The sequence below is a fragment of the Alexandromys fortis genome, unplaced genomic scaffold, assembly GCF_014885135.2.
Source record: "Alexandromys fortis isolate MF-2015 unplaced genomic scaffold, M_Fortis_MF-2015_v1.1 scaffold_38, whole genome shotgun sequence".
In the NCBI taxonomy this organism is placed as follows: domain Eukaryota; kingdom Metazoa; phylum Chordata; class Mammalia; order Rodentia; family Cricetidae; genus Alexandromys; species Alexandromys fortis.
The window spans coordinates 11400204-11421062 of NW_026067916.1; the positions used below are offsets into that span (position 1 = coordinate 11400204).

The window sequence follows — 20859 nt, forward strand, 5'->3', positions numbered from 1 at the left end:
TGGCTATTCTTAATATTTCTCTGAAATACTAAATCCAACTCATGTATTTAATCATGGTAAACATTTGCTAGTTTTCTTTGCTAGATTGTAGTTCATGATATTTTGGTACTAAATACATAGGCTGATCATCCTTATATTTTCTGGTCTTTGCCAAAGTATAAGGTAGGGACCCACGCTTTTCATCTGAATGGGTTTTGAAATGTTAAAATTATTTTATGTCTAGAAATAAATCAATCTAAAATGTGTTACACTGGTTGGCTCACAGAGATTATAAACCCTAGCTGCTAGTTAAGTTAGTAAAGTTGAGAAAAATTAATAAGTATATTTTATTTTAAGAATTATCTTTAATGTGAAATCCTTAGAAAAATAACAAATTAAGTCTACAGTGAGCCCAGAAGACCAATATCTCCATAGTGATGACTCCAAACTTGGTATTTCTAATATATCCTTTCCTCTCCCTCAATGCTGGCAAGACTCCTCCATTTTCCATTAAAATTACATCATAATTTATCTAATTATTCCCTGTCATAAAATGCACACATCCCCATATGCAGCGAGGCCAATATTGAAACAATGCTTTAGCTTGTAAATATTGAAAATACAAATGCTTTTCTGTTTGTATCACAAGGCATAAAAGCCACACGAGCACTCCACTTACTTTGGGCTTATATTGCTTTAGTAGACTATTAATCAGCCACCGTTAATAAAGTAATCATTTGAAGTACTATTAGACTATCTTTTTCCATCTTAAAAAATGTAATGTAAAAGCCATAAGAAATTTTGGACTGAACAAAGAAACGTATTTCCTTAAAAGTACAGCTTTTAAAAGCTAATGAAAAATTCTGCCTCTTAGCTTGAGTCTCTCTGGAATCCAAGTGAAAGTGCTGTCAGATTTGAGATGATATTAGCGCACTTATTAACTGAGCAATTTAAAAACTTCAGTCAAATCCACGCGCGGAATGAAACTAAGGTAAAATTTAGGTAAAGATACTTGATAGTAGAAAATATTTGGCATAGCTCCTAATTCTTATCCTTTCTAAGTGAAATCTGAATTTTGATTAATGCCTTTCCCAATATCCTGACTCAAGCATTTGGGGCTGAAAGAATTATTGAAAGATTGACTAGCAGTCTTTGATGTAGCAATAAATATTTATGATCTGCTGACTGTATTTTTATATTACCCATTGACTGGGTCCTTAGACCGCTTGCTTTCTTGGACCTTAGTAATTAGAGGTTTGAAATACAGTTCATGCTCTGTCTGCTTCCTGAGTAGAATTCGGATAGGAATTAGCTGCAAGCACAGGCCTTCAGCAGTATTGATTACTGTTTACATAGAGAAATTAGCATGTTCATACAATCAAAATTGAAAACACGTTAAGATGATGCATGTGTTTAATGTGTTCTAGATCTAACAAGACGGGTCCTTTTACATAGCTAGTCATAAACTTACTGCCCTGTCTACAATTATGTCCATCGAAATTAAGATTATTTATCGATTGGTAATATCAATATCAGTTAATTGTGCACTGTTATCAGTAAATGGTAATATGCAATTCTAATAGTTTCACACTTTCAAATTCATGGCAGCCAAGTTTCCAGAGCTTAAGAACCTCATAAAATACATTAGAATAGTTCTTACTATTTCTTGTACTTACTACATGGTTATGGTCCAGAGCTTTTCTTCAAGGCTCCCCTTTGGTATTTGCAGCATTTCCTTGCTCCCTTCTGACTTCCTTGTGGACTTAGCCCATTCAAACTTGGCAATTCTGTCACCAGGTCATTGTTTTGTCATCTGACTGTAACTTAGGAAAAAAATAAACAAGACTGTTTGTGCCATGATTTAAAAAAAAAAATCAGGTATTTTTATGTTATGCCAAAATACTATGCAGGTCAGGTAGTCAAACAGGTAAGATTAGAGAAACAAAATTCCAGGGATTTAACTATAACTAACACCTAGGGCCAAGGAAATTGGTGGTGTGCATCTTGAAGTGTCTTAAATGTCTGTGGCTAGACATTCACACAGTTGAAAGACAAACACATGGAGAAGTAGTGTCTTATCGCTGTCGCTGAGGACCAGGACCTCGTTAAGCCACACGTGTTCTCCATCACGTTATTTTAAGAACTGAAACGAGATCATGTCTCCTTAGCAACGAATTGGTATACAGTCATCCCTCAGCTACATAACAGTGGCTATCATTATTAGAAAGTAGTCATTGCTCCCTGAGCTCCTACAGCGTATTCAATCAGCAGAAAGAGATTAATAAACCATGCTGGTGTTAGCTAAACCCCAAAAAGTCAAATGGCTTTCTAAGATTTCCATTTTTTCTGTTGATTAATCTTTCAGCATACAGTTATGATTGGTGCATTTTACTATGATTTGCAAGAACTTTTAGAGCGCTGGTGACCTAATTATGAAAGTGATACAATATACAAGTTTAAAAGAAAGGATTATTTTATTGTTTCTGGCTGTCTTAAAATACATTTTGCTGGAATATAAATGACAATATTAGTGTATGAACAAATAGATCTGTTTTTACAAGTATACAGATGGATGGTCAAGAGCACTAGGTAGGAGAACAGAGAAGCTTAGACTTTCTGGTGAGAAGTCTAATTTAATCAGCTTCAGTGGGTTGCAACAATTGTAACATTGGGAACAGCAGGTGACTGTATTTTTTCCTTACGCTGTTCCTTTGTTGTCGCTGAGAATAAAACACCCTCCCTTTGTCTGCAGGAAATTGTTTCGCGTTTTCCTGAAATTCCTAGACTAGTAGCATTATTTGTCCCATAAGAATCTGTGTGTGGTACCCCACAGAGTGATAAATGATGAGGTGAACACCCCATGGAGTCCATTATCAGAAGTTGCTATGACGATTTTCCTTTCTTTCCACATAAATCTGAAAGGAAATAACTATCTTGATCCAAGTTCCAAAATCTCACTGAAGCCAAGACCATTTTTCTCCATTTTGACAGATGTTTGAAGGATTTTTTAATTAACAGGTATAGCTACAAATATTCTCCATTTCACTGTCTTAAAACTGTCTTCTCTCCTCCCACTGGGTTCCCCTCACTAACTCCTTATGAAGTAACCATTCTCAGGCTTAATATTAATTATATACACTTTGGCCTATTAGCCCAGGCTTCTTGTTAACTAACTCTTACATTTTAAATTAACCCATTTCTATTATTTTATTTTTACCACAAGGTTCATGGTTTGTTATCTCTTGCTTCTTGGGTGACTACATGGCATCTGCCTGACTCCTCGTTGTTTCCTGCTTGGACTTCCTGGCTTGCTCTATGCTACCCTGCCAGGGGCCGAAGCAGCGTCTTTACTAACCAATGGTAATAAAGCACATTCACAGAATACAGAGGGGAATCTCCATCAGGCAGTCTTGGTGTATGTAGCCCAGTGAGCAGACTGACTCCTGGATGCTCATATCCAATGTTGCTCTTTCTGAAACTTGAATAGGCAATCAAGGGGTCCGTGTGGGAGCAAGTACAATCCATCCATGAAGATTCACATCTTCTGTTTCCCTCTGAAGTTAGAAGGGAAACCTCAGACAAGTATGTGTGTGGATATGTGGAACACAATCACATGACCAGAATGTCTATGCAGGATACAGTTGTATGACCAGTGTTTGTGCAGAATATAATCACAGGACCAGTGTGTGTGCAGAGTAGAGTCAAATGGCCAGCATGTCTATGCAGGATACAATTGTACGACCAGTGTGGATGTGTATGTATATACGTATGCAGAGTATAATCACACAACCAGTATGTATACAGAATATGATCATACAATCACATGACCAATATGTGTGCAGAGTATAGACAAATGGCCAGCATGTCTATGCAGGATACAGTTATATGACCAGTGTGCGTGTGTGTATGTGTGTGTATGTATGTGCAGGAAACAGACACATGAACAGTGCAAGGTACAGTCATATGACCAGTGTGTGTGTGTGTATGTGTGTGTGCAGGAAACAGTCACATGAACAGTGTGTGTGTGCAAGGTACAGTCATATGACCAGTGTGTGTGTGTGTGTGTGTGCAGGAAACAGTCACATGAACAGTGTGTGTGTGCAAGGTACAGTCATATGACCAGTGTGTGTGTGCAGGAAACAGTCACATGAACAGTGCAAGGTACAGTCATATGACCAGTGTGTGTGTGTGTGTGTGTGTGTGTGCAGGAAACAGTCATATGAACAGTGTGTGTGCAAGGTACATGACCAGTGTGTCTGTGTAGAATACAGTTGTATGACCACTGTGTGTGTGTCTGTGTGTGTAGGTATGCAGGATACAGTCACATGACCAGTGTGTGTGTCTGTGTAGGATATAGTCACATGACTAATATTTGTGTGTGCATAGGACATGGTCACATGACCAGTGTGCAGGTTACAGTCACATGACCAGTGTGTGTATGTGTAGGATACAGTCACATGACTAATGTTTGTGTGTGCATAGGACACGGTCACATGACCAGTGTGCAGGATACAGTCACATGACTAATGTTTGTGTGTGTGCAGGATACAGTCACATGACCAGTGTGCAGGTATTATGTAGGATACAGTCACATGACCAGTGTGTTGTGCAGCACACAGTCATATTCTTGGCACAATCCATTTGTTCTTTCTGCCAGCCATTTGATCAGACTCAGCAACTTAACGCTGCACCACTGCTAAAACCCATATGGGAGAAATCTTCTGAAGGCCTTCTGCAAGGCAGCGGGGGCCCTGTAATTTCTCACAAACGAAGGAAGAAGTAGACGGACATAATGGGGTATGTTACAGTACCAGTTAGGGATTGTTGATTGACCCCCAGCGGAAGCACCAGTCAAAGCCCTTTCAGGAAACGTGGCACAGGGTGATGGAGACGAAGGCATCAGAGCACTGACCCAGCAGCTCCGCCAGGAGACGTGCCCCACCCAGGTCTGGGGGCTCGGGATCAGCACCAGCTCCGTTCCAGCAAACAGTGCTTTTTTTCCAGCAGCAATTCAGACAAAGCACTTTCCAGCTGTTGTCTGGAGGCTGAAAATGGAGCTCTGCCCTTCCTTCTTTTAGATCAATTTCACAGTATGATAAAAAAAAAAAAAAAAAGTCCTTTATTTCCCCAGGACAATAGGACTGCTCTACCAATCTCAAAAGTGTGGGGAGGCCAGGCAGCAAACTCGAAACACACAATTACAAAAACACGACAGCGTTTGGCAGGCGGCGGCCGAGTGAAATGAAATGGCGCAGCCATCCTTTCCGTCTTCATAGTTCTCGCTCAGTCAGAGGGGCGCGCGGTTGACAAGTGTGGGGGAAATAGGATCAACTACTGGATACGTGCCCGGAGAGAACGCCCGGCTCTACCCCGGCCAGCTAGCTCCCTCGTCGCTTGGAGGCTGGGGTGGACGGGCAGTCTCTAGTCGCTTGATACGCCAGGTTAGTGTGAGGCAAGAAGATAATGAAAAATACTGTTGCGCTGGGCCCGAGGAGCTAGGTCTGTTTGAAGAATCGCAGGGAATCAGCAGGATGACTCATTGGAGACAGGCACCAGCCGTCAACTTGGACAACCCAGTTCAATCCCCCAGCACCTACCGAGACTTAAAGAACAACTCTTGCAAATTATGCTGTATCCTACCTACAAACACATATACATACAGAAAGAAGAATGAAAGGCTTTTAATTATGCCTGTCCAGCAACACTGTTCCTTCTATTTGAGAGTAAGCACGTGCATCTCTCACTGTCCCCTGCAACGACTCCTTACGAGGTACTTGCGTAGCTGAGGTTGCGTGGTTGGTTCCTTATGTGTAGTTGAGCCCAGATGCACATGCGCAATGCACAGCAGAGCTCTGGAAGGTCTAGAAAACATTTAACAAGCTCTCCTAAACTTTGGGATTTGGAGATACTTTCAGAGGTTGTTTGTTTTGCATTTTATGCGGTTCCTCCAAAAAAAATGTTGTCTAAAATGCATTACATTCTTTTTTGTTTTTGTTTTTTCTTGAACTCAAAGAGATCCGCCTGCCTCTGCCTCCCAAGTGCTGGGATTAAAGATGTGTACCACCACGGCCCGGCCCGCATTATAGTCTTTTAATAGGTTCAACCACCATTTATGCTACTGAATTCCTGAAGTGAGTGGTGTGTTTAGAAAGCCTCCGCTTTGGGGAGCTTTGCAATAACAACTTTTAAAAATTCCGTGCTGCTTTTTGCTGCTCTGCCTATACTTCCTGTCTACAATATTGTCTCATCTTGCCCAGGTCGGCAGATCATCAGTGTTGTAGATTCCCTTAGAATGTGTTTCCTATTATCCTTTCAAGAAAATAAAACGCCAGGATTTAAACGCACAGCACCACTCAAGGCCCAGCACAGAGGAAATGTCACTAGATCGCAGGACGGAAGCACAGCTGTCGGTCGGTCATTGCTGTGTGTGTGCTGATCACACACAAAGCTCGGGAGGCGAGCTTTTCATTGGACATCTGCATGGGATCACAGAGCTGAAACGGTGACGTGTGGTTAAGAAGTCTTTCACTCTTTTGAGAAGTATGTAGCGACTCTATCATCTTGCGGATGGCTCGTAGACAGAGTGCTCTCTGCCTACGGATAGCATATCACAGCCACCAGCTGCTTCTGTAGGAAGTCTGCGTAGGTCTCCAGAGACCTGTCCTTTAGGGCTCAGTGGTGCCCTTGAAATTGCCCAGTGTTGTGTACACTCTTTTGAGAAGTGGGGCCTTTAAAGCCATGCCTTAGAAACTGCCCTTTCTTACTTCTCTGTGTGTATGTGTGTGTGTGTGTGTGTGCACATATCTATAAGATAAACATATACCACATGGTTGCAGGGTGCTGGAGACTGCCTTCGTCTGTCACCCCTCCACCTCAGCCTCCCCTAAGCCCTCTTCCAAAAACAAATGTATTGGAGAAGACTGCAGAAGTTGGACCAGGCTATTGCAATGGATTTCCCTGTTTGTAATTATCTGCTTCGATGCCTCCCTCCATTAACTTAGCCAGTCGAAAGAATACTGAAGTTCGTCTCTCTGTTCACATTCAAGACCTGAAGCTGTTTTCCCCAGCAGCCTGGTTGATAATCTGAAAAATAGCCTTAAGCCAACATACGACCTGGACTGCTTGAAATTCTTTACACTTGTATTGAATGAAGTCCTGGGTTTGGAATCTGAATCTGACCTCATTACCACTTGAATGCGTAGCTTACTTAACCTCTCCCAGGCCCAGTCTCTTAAGCCTGAAGTAAAGATTATCTCAGGTACAGGTTTAAACGCTAGATGAATACTATTAAACATAGTCACTGACTTGAGGTATCCCACGTGCCCAGTGGCATGGTTCAGCAGCTGAAGATTGGGCTATGGGGAATAAGTAACAAGAGTGGTCGGAAAGATGAAGCTGACCTCAGAGATGGCTATCAGCTTCTTAGTGGGAAGAGAAGAAAGAGCACAACGGTGGGCTAGGAAGCAAAGAGACGGGAGAGAAAATGGTCCGTGTGGGGCAAACTCAAAGGATAGGCCAACCCCAGCAAGGAATGCCTGGTAAATGGTCCGTGTGGGGCAAACTCAAAGGATAGCCAACCCCAGCAAGGAACGCCTGGTAAATGGTCCATGTGGGGCAAACTCAAAGGATAGCCAACCCCAGCAAAGAATGCCTGGTAAGAGGCTTGGTAAGAGGTGAGAACCCATGCCAGTGCCTTGCCTGTGGTACCGGAGAGTCTGTACCAGACTAAACACCAGGCACTGGAGGACAAAGAGTCAAAACTACGTTGAGCATGTGGGGTGGTGATAAGCTCACGAGGAAGGCAGTGTCTGGAGCTCTATAGGGTCTGGCACCGATATTCTCAGTGTGTGAAGTTATTCACACCTCACAACCCTGGGTCCTGAGACCATCCTGACCAGAAGAAGCCCTAGGAAGGTCCTAGATCCTCCCCAGAAGTCAACTGGAGGTGCGATTAGCAGACCCTGTGATACAACAAACTAAGGTGGTTTGCCTTTCTTCCTCCATTCCTGTTTATTACTACGACATCAGAAATCACAGCTAGAGACTCTTGCGGGTTCCTGGAGTAGAGGGGAATGATGTGATGGCAAAGGAGGTGTGAGAAAAAGAAGGAAGGAAAGAAAGGAGGGAGACAGGGAGGGAGGAAGGGAAGGAAGGAGGGAGGTAGAGAGAGATGAGGAAGGGAGGGAGGGAGAGAGAGAAGGAGGGAGAGAGGGATGAGGAAGGGAGGGAGAGGGGGAGGGAGGGAGGGAAGAAGAGAGGGAGGGAAGGAAGGAGGGAAAGAGGAAAAACGGAGGGGCTTAAGAATAGTCCAAGAACTTGAGTCAAAGGCTTCTGTCTCAGAATTTCAGTGAAGAGAATACTTTAGTGGTTATCTAATATGATGTTCTTCTACAGCACAATGCCTGGCTCTTGGTAGCAATTAAATGCATGTAAACCTTTGCTGAATGAATAGATGAATAAATAGGGAACACAACCCAGAAATAGTTGACAGTTGTTGGCATAGCTACATCAAGACCTGAACCCCCTGGTTGCCAAGCATCTGCCTTCTCCTCTCTTCCACACTTGGCCTCAGTGCACAGTGCCCTTGGGACCCTTTTCCTCCCCTGGTTACCCCACCCCGTCCTGCCTCACTGTGAGGGCTTGTGGCTGGTCCTATTTGTATCTTGTTGCTCTAAGCTTGGTTGATGTCCCCGGGAGGCCTGCTCTTTCCTGCAGGGAGGCAGAGCTGGGAATGGATCTGGGAGAGTGGGTGTAACCGAGAAAGAGGAGGGAAGAAAAGCTGTGATCGGGATGTATTGTATGAAAGAAGAAGAAATGAAAATTTTTAAAAATTATCAAGACAATGTATTTTAATGTTAAGGTTTGTTTCGCACCCTTTTAATTTGCAAAGTCATTTATAGTATTTCATATTAAAGTAATACCTTTATAGCTCCCGAAACCTAAGCACCCATTTTCATACTCATACCCAAGTTGATTGGCATGTACAATAATGGTATCCCCAAGATAAGTCAGTAGAACCCTGGCAAGAGCAGCTGCCAAAATGGAATTTTTCTCCGTCTGATTTGTAACTTTCACTTTTAAAAGGCCACGTGGGAATTTCAGAAATTGCTTCCAATCATTTCAAAAGAATGATGCTCCCGTCTTTGTATGAACAGAAATAAAGAATACTTTAGCAAAAGAAATTAGATTTAGGTATAAGGGAAAACGCTGAAGCAATATGAGGCGTAGAACCTGTGTTAGTTTAGATGTAACTGGCTCCCATAAGTCCATAGAAAGTGGCACTATGGAGAAGTCTGTTGCTGTGGGGGATCTTTTTTGCTTAAGCTTTGGTCAGTGACACAAGCCAGATTCCAGTTGCCTTCTTCTCGAGACACAGCCAGCACTATGTTTGCCGGCCGCTACCCTGCTCTCCACCATGATGCTAATAGACTGAACCTCTGAGCTGTAAGCAAGCTACCACAGTTAAAGGCTTTTCTTTATAAGAGTTGCCGAGGACATGGTATCTCTTCATGGCAATAGAAAACTTAAAAGACAGAAGTTGGTCCGGATGTGGGGTATTTTCCTATAGGCCAGACCATGTTTTTGTTTGGTGAAATATGAACCTTGGGAGTTTGGGTTAGGAAAGCAGCGGAGTGCTTTAAGAACTGCTTCATTGACGGTACTAGTCGACGCGTGAAGGAATTATTTGAACCGTGGGGCTTACTCAAGAGGTTTCAGAGGAGAAGAATTTAGTAAGTTGCCTAGAGATCATTCTTGTGATAATTTGGTTGAAGAAAGTGGCTGCCTTTGCCCTTATCCAAAGAGTCTACCTGAGGCTAAAGTAAAGTTTTGGATGAATTCCACTGGGAGAGGAAATCTCAAAACAGCCTAGGATAGACTCTGTCCTGTGGTTCTTAGTGGTAACTCTAATGAAAATGAGCCAGCTGAGTGGGGTAAATTACAAAATGTAAATTTTGAGGAGAAAAAAGAACACCAGGAAGTGGGACGGAGCTAAATCCTGTGTTCAAGGAGATAAACAGATTAAGAACTGGAATAAAGACAGTGGTGGCCTCAGGGCAGGATTCCATCCAGTTAAGTTTTCAGCTGTGAAAAGGAGCTGAAGAAGCCTAGAGCCAGGTGTGGTGGTGCACACCTTCAATCCCAGCACTGAGGAGGCAGAGGCTGGTGCATCTCTGAGTTTGAGGCCAGCATGGTCTCCAGAGCAAGATTCACGACAGCCAAGCTTAGGCAGTGAAGGACAGAAAGCTGGTGAAGATGTAATTGAAAGAGGAGGTCTTGATCCAGGCCAAGAGAGCAACAGAACTTGCCTGCTTTCTCCTCATGGTTCTGGGTTTAGAGTTAGGGACAGAAGAAAGGGGTTATAGAATAAAGCTGCTGAGGCCTTTTGTGTTGGGGTGTCGCTGGGTGGAGGCCTAGTGGAGAGGCCATTGCAGGAGGCTGTGAAGCTGAAGCCTGGAGAATCCTTGGAGAACCCAAGCTGTCAGAGACGCTAGAGTCCTAGCATAGCTGCCCAAGAGAGCTGCTACCAGGGAGGGGAAGCAGCCCAAGAGAGGGAAGTGTGCTGCAGGCAACACAGCTGAGCAGGGCTGGAGCTCTGAAGAGCGTTGGGCATCAGACAGGGAGATGCAGAGTCTGGAGTCTGCCCAGCTGGGTTTTGCTCTTGCTTTGGTCCAGTGTTTCCTTTCTGTGCTCCCTTCCCTGTGTTTGGAATGGTAATTTATATCCTGTGCCCTTCCATATTTTGGAAGTATGTGATCTACTTTTTGATTTTATAAGATATTACAGATAAGAGATTGCATGAGCCTCAGAAGAGACTTTGAACTTTGAAACATTGTTGAGACTGAGATAGACTATGGGATCTCTTGAAGCTGGACTAAATGCATTTGGCATTATGACATTGTTACAAGCTTATGGGGCCCAGGGTAGTTTGAATGTAATTGGTCCCCATAAGCTCGTAGGGAGTGGCACTACTGGGAGGTGTGGCCTTGTTGAAGTAGGTGTGGCCTTGTTGAAGTAGGTGTGGCCTTGTTGAAGGAGGTGTGGCCTCGTTGAAGTAGGTGTGGCCTTGTTGAAGTAGGTGTGGCCTTGTTGAAGGAAGTGTGTCACTAGGGGGGCCAGCTTTGACGTCTTTTTTTCTTTTTTTTGATTTTTCACAGCAATAGAGTTCTTAATGAGAACCGTTTTAACAAATCCATCAGGAAACATTAGAAAAAATGGCCATTAATCAGTTTATTCCCTTGAGTGTTCATAGCCTAGCTGGGACAGGTATGAGAGTGTGCTGGATTCTCAATCACAGCTCCTCGCCATCACTAAACAGGACAGAGGTGTTACTCTCCCCTGAGCCTTCTGCCCCAAACAGTGTACTTACATTCCCAACATGAAAACACGCTTCTTCTTACATGCTAATGGGAACATCAACAAATAATTAAATAACACATCCCCAGAGCATAATAAAGTTCTTTCATAGTATTTTAATACTATTAAAATTAGCATGTGCTCCAGAAAATAAAGTTAAATAAATCCTATTGGCTAAGAGGAAGAATTAACTGTTTGATACAGAATGTATGTAATTGGTAGGATGGATATGGCTGATTAAATTGATTTGATAGAAAGAATTTGGAAACACTAGTAAGATGGTATTAATTTCAGTTATTATATCTTTTCCAGTTTCCCTCTAACCACTCCTGGCCTTTATTCAATGAGAATCTGCCTAATATATAAAGGATTTCCAATACAGAACTGAGCCAATACTTTGTATATTGTACAGAAAGCTTGGGAGAAGCAGAATACCAATGAAAGAGTTATGTCTGAGGTTTGCAGGTCACAAGCCTATGGTAGCAGCAATTTCATTGGCAACAGAACAATACATATTTGAAAAGGTAGGAAAAGAGATGAGTAAGTTGAGATAGGTTTGTCCATTGAATGGCAGGATAGAGGAATAGGATTTTTCACCTGAATGGTCACCTTCAAGGCAGCAGTTGTGAACAGTGAAGACACAGCTTCCCACGATGGTGATTTGCTGGGTGGAGAAGGCAGATGAGGCCAAAAGACTATAGGTAAAGAGTGGGAAACAGTAAGCATGGGTAGCAAGCAGTTCTAACTTAATAGAGTAGACTGTGGTAAGAAGAGCATTGGTTAGGACATCAGTCATTCTAGTCTGGTACAAGGAAGCTGGGGAAGCAGGTAGCAACAAGAGAGACAGAAAAAAGGAAGATTCTATAGTCCACAGTGACTCAAAGAACGTGGGAGTAGAGGAATTTGTAAAAATAACTTTAATTTAAACAATGCTTCATCAAGAGTGCGCTCTTTCTTTTCCCAAAATGATGCGGTGTCCAGGAGATACCCAGCACTATATATTTATCTCCATGACTAACAAAGAAGCAAATAATTTTAGACTGTTTTTCAAATACAACAATAGCTCTAAACCCCCTTGTTCTATCAGCTTTACTGTCCCTTTCCTGCACAGGAGAACCCCATGGTTGGGAGTCAGGTCTTCGTGAGGTCACACCGCTGGGGCCACCACACACATCAGTCACGATAATCTGACCTTAAGTCGATAGCCCTAGAATTGCTGGTCTTAAGTAGGGCTGTAAGTGAATGACTAACTGAGGAATCAATGCTCCCTTTCAGGCAACTGAAAGATGTGCCTAGCTTTCCAATGAAGTGTATACTGATATCTGTACGGAGAATCTTCCTTTGGTAAAACTGCTTTCACAGCATGGTCTCGTTTTCACAGTAGACCTGACGACGAGGAAACGGAAGCAATGTTTTAACTTCCGGCTTATGAAAGAAGAAGCCGGGAGATGCAGAGATTGAGTGACTTCTTTACGATACCCTCTTAAATAGGCAAGCAGGTTGTAGCCAGCCAGAGCTAGTTACCCGTCTGTGCTCTTACATCCAGGCTATCTTAGAACTTGGCTTGGAACACCTTGGGATGACACATGCCAGGTGGCTCATGTGTTGTCTCACAACATGTGAGTGACATTCACGCAGCACCGCCTATAACTAATCTGCCTCGTCCTTCCCATCCAAACAAGCGCACGTTTGCACGTATGGTCACCCACAACAATTTTTGATAGGACACACTATCTAGGCATTTATATATTTTATAAAGTATACAATTGAGTGTTGTCAAGGTGTTAGATAGCTTTGCAATAACCGAGCTCTCATATTTTATGTTCAGAAATCTGTTTTTACCCAGTAAAGAGAATGCTGCAATCTTCTTTATCAGTTGCCTCTTTAATGACTTGAAAACCCATGGAGTAAGAACGACACATAAACTGTATCTAAAGGAAGTCTCGCGAAGAACCACAAATAGTTCTCATTCGCTTGCTGAGCAACAAAAAGAGACACCGTCAATTACCACATAACTGCTCTGCAGACCTGAAAAGATCCAGTCCCTTTCTCCTGGGGAGTACCGGAAGAGCGGAGAGAGAGACTAAGTGCCCAGGGACTGAGGGTTTGTCAACTGTGATTAAAGCTAGTGACGGTCATCTAGGAAAGTGGCATCTGTCGCCTTCCTGCACTTTCCTTGGCCACTCTACAGTGGCCAAGCGATATTTCTACAGTCATTTGGATATGACTGTGGTGGGAATATCTTAATTGGGCCATTCCAGTTTGTAGAAGGGTGCTGTCAGGGGCAAATAATAACTAGAGGAATAGCAACCATCTTTGCATAAAAGCATGAAGCTCACAAACCTTGTCACCTATGTGATCTCATTATTAATAATTTTCCAAGTCGGTATTATGTTTCTTCATCATTTTAGAGTCATCTGATCACATCCTTGTACTAAGTAAAAAACCCTCGTCAATGAGGCCTGGAACTCAGTCTTATGCCTCACTATCTCAAGTTATCACCCTATACCAGGCAGCCCCTAAACACACAGAAAATGTCAGGGCCAGGTGGAGGTGGATGGATGGATGGATGATAGATAGATAGATAGATAGATAGATAGATAGATAGATAGATGAATGAATGAAATGATGGATGAATGTATGGTAGATAGATAGGTAGATGGATTATGGATGGTAGATAGATGCATGGATGGATGGATGGATGGATGGATGGATGGATGGATGGATGGATGGATGGGTGGATAGGTGGGTGGGTGGATGGATGAGTGGATAGATGGATAGGATAGATGATGGATGGATGGATGGATGGATGGATGGATGGATGGACAGATGGATNGTGGATGGATGAGTGGATAGATGGATAGGATAGATGATGGATGGATGGATGGATGGATGGATGGATGGATGGACAGATGGATGAGTGGATGGATGGATGGATGGATGGATGGATAGATGGATGAGTGGATGGATGGATGGATGGATGGATGGATGGATGGATGAATGGAATGAAGTGCACCCAATAGGAAACCTACATAAGACGTTTGTCCTCACTAGCAATCTTGGAAATGCAAATTAAAACCATGATTTCACCGGTTACATTTAGAAAAAGTAAACCTGAGAGTAGCAAGAATTTGCCAGATAAGAAGCAATGACAGTTCCAACATACGGCCAGTAAATAACCTATTGTATTAGCCATTTGCTGTTCTCTAATAAAACCATAGGCGCATGTGATTTATGGCCAGCCCTTCCATGTCAAGGTCAAAAAGCTCTGTCTGTCACTAGATCCATGAAAGAAGTTTGCAACAAAGTAGTCTTTGAAGTATCCAAACACTTGAAATGAGATAATGGGTAAACATTAATAAATAATAATATGGCCATCCAAAAGACACAGTTAAAGTTAATGGCCTAAAAGTACCTGTATTAAAATCCATGAATATCACAGGTACATTTTTAGGGAATTACAGAATATTAAAATGTATTTCATTTACAAAAAGTTTAAAGTACACATTTTAAGGATGATTATTATTTCATAATTTATTATTATTCAGAGATAGTTTCCTAAGTATGACATAAAATGTAAAGTGCTTCCAATTATCAAGCTTCAGGTGGAAGATAATAGCTGCTTTCAGAAAGTGTAATAAATGGGCACAACTAGGAAATGAGGTGCTGTGGAGGTTTCTACTAACATAAGCAGTTTACTAATCGTCAAGGCGGATAGTGGTGCACACATATTTTTTTCTTCAACCTTTTGCACAAGTGAAATGTATTATGACTACATTTAAGAACAGAAGAGGCCAGCACTTTGGATGTAACTCAGGGGTAGGACATTTGTCTAACACGCGAGAGGCCCTGGGTTTGACCCTCAGCACCAACAGTGCCTGAGGTCGGGTAGAGAAGGGTAGAGGAGGAGAAAAGTGGCCTACCTGACCCTAGCATTTTCCTAGGACTCTGAGATGAACAGAATTAGTTTAAAAAAAAAAAAAACATGCCGAGGCGTTCCCAGCTGCTACTCTCAAGTGAGTAACCCTAATGGCAGAGAAGCAAGAACTGCTTCACCTCTGCCGGGTGTGGGATCAATGCATCAGCACCTATCCCGAGACTGTCAAAGCCCATCATAAGCTTTAGCATTTTCTAGAAGCAACCCTCCCCTGGATCCTCTGACAGCAACTGCTGAGCCTTTCCATCCATTTCTTTATTTTTATTATTATTATTATTATTATTATTATTATTATTATTATTGTTGTTGTTGTTGTTGTTATTTTGTGTTTTTATTGGGGTTAATCATGGGTAGGAACTGTCACCTTCAAGGTATGCCCCTCCCACCAAAATTGACAACAATTTTCTTAATGGAGCATCTTAAAAGCTGTTATGTCTTTTTTAAAAATATTTATTTATTTATTATGTATACAATATTCTGTCTGTGTATATGCCTGCAGGCCAGAAGAGGGCACTAGACCTCATCACAGATGGTTGTGAGCCACCATGTTGCTGGGAATTGAACTCAGGACCTTTGGAAGAGCAGGCAATGCTCTTAACCACTGAGCCATCTCTCCAGCCCCATCCATCTATTTCTTTAGAAGTATGACCATTAATCAAACTGATGATGTTGGGGCCACTTTACTTAGGATTGTTTTGCTCATAGAATTATTCATTTATAGGTGCATTGGACAATCCTCATATGCTCCTAGCAACATCAGCCACAATTTTAATTTGCAAGTTCAATTTTCAAGTATTTGGTTCATGATACCAATCCGTGATAGAATCATTCTCCAAAAATAAAGTTTTTATTCATACATAATTTAAGAAATCTTAAAACAATGATCTCAAACAATCATGTCTTTTGCATTTAAAGGAGAAGAAATCATTTTAATGATTATATTTTACAATGAATAATTCATAGTCATAGCATTTTTAAGTTCATAAAGTTAGCTTTTAAGCAGTAGACTTCCACAAACCTGTGATAATTCACCGAGGGAAGAGAACAAATGCCATCACTATTTTTCCAGAATAAGAGAATGAGGCATGACAGCTTCCTGTTCGACTCGCAGGGTCCCAAGTCCCCTCTGTCCACAGTCACTGCACTCCGACAGTGTTCAGACACTGAGCCAAGCCTTTTCCGCCATTACCTCACTTCATTCTCACGGTCTTTACAGAGGAGGAAGGGTGATACCCAAGCCTTCAAACACCAAGGCTTTCTCTTTCATGCAAAGTTCATGGCCATCGCTTCTCAACAGTTTGAAGATGCTTTGATCTTAGTTGCACTAAAATGGAAATAAAAATGAAAAGAAAGGGAAAAAACATAAACGTATGTTTCCTCAAAGTACAAATCCTTCTAACATTTTTTTCTTAGCTTAAATGTGGAGTTGTTTCCAAGCTTCAAGAATGGCCAAGTAGCCCCTCTTCCAGCGTCTGGCCATTCTTCTTGTTGGCAGACCTCTGTAACCTCAGGTCACCTACAGAGACCTGAAGTGTTATTCTAATGGATTTCTCACTGCTCACTGAGAAGCAGAGAATTCTCTCAGCATTCTCATAACTAACTCCCTTTCTCTATGTCAATGCTCATTGAGCTTCCCTCACGTTGTCAATCTCTCCTTTTCCTTGCAGGTGACGTCATTGTCTATATTAATGAAGTTTGCGTCCTGGGGCACACTCATGCAGACGTCGTCAAACTTTTCCAGTCTGTTCCTATTGGTCAGAGTGTCAACTTGGTGTTGTGTCGTGGCTACCCTTTGCCCTTTGACCCCGAAGATCCTGCCAGCAGCATGGTGCCACCCCTCGCAATAATGGAGAGGCCACCTCCACTGCTGGCCAATGGAAGACATAACTATGAGACGTATTTGGAATACATCTCTCGGACCTCACAGTCAGTCCCAGATGTTACAGACCGACCACCTCATTCTTTGCACTCCATGCCAGCTGACGGTCAGCTCGATGGCACGTTTCCACCACCCGTCCACGACGACAATGTGTCTATGGCTTCATCCGGAGCCACACAAGCTGAACTCATGACCTTAACCATTGTGAAAGGTGCCCAGGGATTTGGCTTCACCATTGCCGACAGTCCCACGGGACAGCGGGTGAAACAAATACTTGACGTTCAGGGATGCCCTGGGCTGTGCGAAGGAGACCTCATTGTTGAGATCAACCAACAGAATGTACAGAACCTGAGCCATACGGAAGTAGTGGACATACTGAAGGACTGCCCCGTCGGAAGTGAGACTTCCTTGGTCATCCATCGAGGAGGTAAGACAAACACGGATGTGGCAATACAGTGTGTGGGTAGATGAGAACTCTTTGTAAAAACATTGGTCAAATGAAGGTTTCTTTAGGCTGGCGTAAAATCATGCCATTATAAAAAATAGTGAAAAGGGCAGAGAGAAAACTGTGAACTTAATATCTGGGTTTCTGAGTCTTACATTAAACGCTATGATAGTAGTGTTCCAATCTTACCAACATAGCAATAGAGATTGGGTGAGTAAAGAATGGGTCCCGGCTATGGATATATTATGTTCTGTCACATAGGTTCAGAACCCGGTTCTGTACAGAACTCGGTCCATGCCTGTTGGTTTACTGAGGGAAGCAATACCAGGAATCATATGTGGGTTCCAGGCCAGCATTGGAGAGGCCAGTCCACTCCTCCAAAGGGCCACCAGGAGCTGGGTTCAGATCAAATAAGTGACTAGAACAGTCCGCTACTATGGGACACAACTATCTGTCGCCACGGATAAGTATGTCTGCCATGAGCCAGGTAGAAAGCGATGGGACAGGGCTAGGACGGGGAGCTCAAGGAAGAATGTAGAATACAATTTAAGGACTCATGGGAGCTTTGAATCCCTGCAGCTCTTCCCTCCGTCTTTGTGGAAAATGAATGGGGCAAAGCCTTTTCCTTCTTCTCTGCCGCTGTGAAGGATGAGGCACAGGTGGAGCAGGTTTTCCTCCCTCTCAGCTAACAGGACACAGGGTGGGAAGTCCTGAATCCTCAGCTGTGGGATGGCACCGCAGGCTCGCCAGGCCTTCTCACCCGACGGTAACAGCAGGTGCATGCCTCGCTCTGTGTCTGCCAAGCTCAGCTGACCCTGGAGCTGCAGCAGAGAAGGGTCAAGAGCAATACGGTGGTGTAGCCAATGCATGACAAACTTGTGTGACTGAACACACGTGATTGCCTCTTCAAAATCCCAAGACAGAGTGGGAGCTGTCATTTTGAAACAGTAAGTAAAAGAAGTCAAAGCTGAGAGAAGTACGTTTATGAGTTGCTGGCCTCTCTGCCGCTTTTTCCCTTCAAGGAAGGGTTACATTATTGACTGAGCAAGTGCTATGCCTTCTCCGAGCAACACGATGCAAAGTTCCCATGACCGAGGGGAAATTAGTATGATAGCAAAATAGTCACACAATTTTGCCTTCGTACGGCATTGTCATAAAGTGGCACGTGAATTTGGGTAATTAAGTGTTGATGGTGTGTTTTGACTTCTTGACTTGCTTGTTTAAGATTAAGGCAAATATTTCTAATTTCAACAATCATATATTCCTAATGTTCAATTGAAAAACTCAAATTTGGGGACAATATTTCTAATATTAAGTGGTATAGCTGAAAAATCGATGTATTGTAGCCATTGTTTGGCTCACAGAAAGAAATTTAAACACATGTTTTTAAATAGCTTCTTTTAAATTGTAGCACAGCAGGAAAATGCTTTGAACTATTTGCTGTACTATAATTTGTGCCTTTCTGAAAGCATTTTCATGTGTGTGTGTGTGTGTGTGTGTGTGTGTGTGTGTGTGTGCGTGTGTGCATGTGCTGAGCAGGGCAGCCTTGCTCTCCTCCATTCCTTGGTCTCTGACCTCTCCCTCAGTCCTGCTCTCTCTGACCTCTCACCCCCTGCTCTCCCTCCTCCTTTTCTCGCCCGCTCTGATCACGTTCTCCATTCTCCAGTGATGAGACTTGGGTCTGCATTTTGTTCCTTTAGGTGAGCGATGTCTTTCCTCTCTCACTAGAGCAGCATTTTGGAATCTGAAAGTCCTTGTCCACCTACTGAGGCTCCTAGAATTCCTACAGTGTTCACCGTTCTCTGAAGTTAGTAAGAGACCGCACCATGATTGTGTGATAATCTGGATTCTCTTGTTATAGGACACTCAGAAGTGCCTATGACCTCGTTTAGATGATCCTCAAGGCTAGGTCCTTATGTCAGGGACATGACTGTTTGTCTTATTTTTTAGTATTTTTTTTTATCTATAAAGCAATGATGCAGGTAGTTGAATATTTTTAGTAACTAATTTGGAAAGCATACAATGAAAAGTAATTTTCTGTCCTACCTATATTTTCAATCTTTTTCTTAGAAGAAAATATATATTGTATGTATATCTATAGGCAGTATGTAGTCTGGTGATACATATATGAAATATATATTCTAATGAAGTTGGAATGGCAAAATGCACGTGTACGTTTTGATTTAAAACGTCTTAATTAGAAGGAAATATTTAACTTATTAAAATATTACCATATGGTGTAGTTTATATATCATAACCTTTGTTGATTGCAAGTATATATTTCACTGAGTTCTTCAATGGTATTGCACAATGATTACCATTCCTCCTAGAACACCAATCAGGGTCTTTTGAGATACCATCCTCCAAGACCCCTTCACAGTCCAGCTAAGGCCACAGTTGGTGAGGGAAAAAATAACTAAGGGGGTCTGAGAGGAAACGAACCAACTCAGACATGGTTTTTCCACAGTGTGTCTCTTATTGTTATATCTTTCTTGCTCTCTGTTCTAACTCTTCTGTTCTGTCTATAATTTCTTAATTCTATTTCTCTGTCTCAATTCTAATTACAATTCCAAGTATCTGCTACCTTCTTCTCCTCCTCCTCCTCTTTCTTCTTCTTCTTCTTCTTCTTCTTCTTCTTCTTCTTCTTCTTCTTCTTCTTCTTCTTCTTCTTCGTCTTCGTCTGTGTCTGCGTCTGCTTCTGTTTCTGCTGTTCCTGCTCCTGCTCCTTCTGCTTCCTCTGCTTCTGATCCTGCTCTTTGTCCTTCTCCTTCTTCTTCATTTTCTATTTCTGCTCATTTCTGGGACACTTCTGCTCTAATTTCTGCTCCAGCGTCTCCATTCTCTGTTCTTACCCAGCTATATAGATCCACAAAATTCTGCAGGCTTAGAAAGTAACCAGGCAACCTATGTACACAAAAGGAAAGTTTGTGACCCTTGGTCCATTAGCACTTTGACCAAATGTAGCAAACTCTGAAGGCCTTTTAGATCTGAAGTTTGCAGCATTTACTCTAAGTGGTTGAAACAAAGAGGAGACCCAGGCCTCTAAATCATCTGATCCAGGGCTTGATGCCTATCAGAGGCAGCTGTGGAGGTTTGTCCTCCTCCAGTTTGAGCATAGATAGTGAATTATTTTTCCTAAGAGTAAGACACAAGCCGTAAATTTCCTGACTAAAATCATCAATAAACTGAGGTGTAAATGAGCCCAAGGAGTTAGGAATCTTTTAATGCAAGGTTCCTTTTAGGTCATCACTTTTCTCATCTCCA

General features: G+C 42.4%; 1 protein-coding gene across 3 annotated transcripts in view; it reads left to right on the plus strand.

The window, feature by feature from the left end:
- The window catches only part of Magi2 (membrane associated guanylate kinase, WW and PDZ domain containing 2), a 1234898-nt gene that overhangs the window by 1004239 nt on the left and 209800 nt on the right, over positions 1-20859 (plus strand). For all 3 annotated transcript variants that reach the window (XM_050139790.1, XM_050139791.1, XM_050139792.1), the window contains one exon: positions 16939-17577. In XM_050139790.1, the coding sequence (XP_049995747.1) occupies positions 16939-17577 (639 nt within the window). The remainder of the gene's footprint in view (positions 1-16938; positions 17578-20859) is intronic.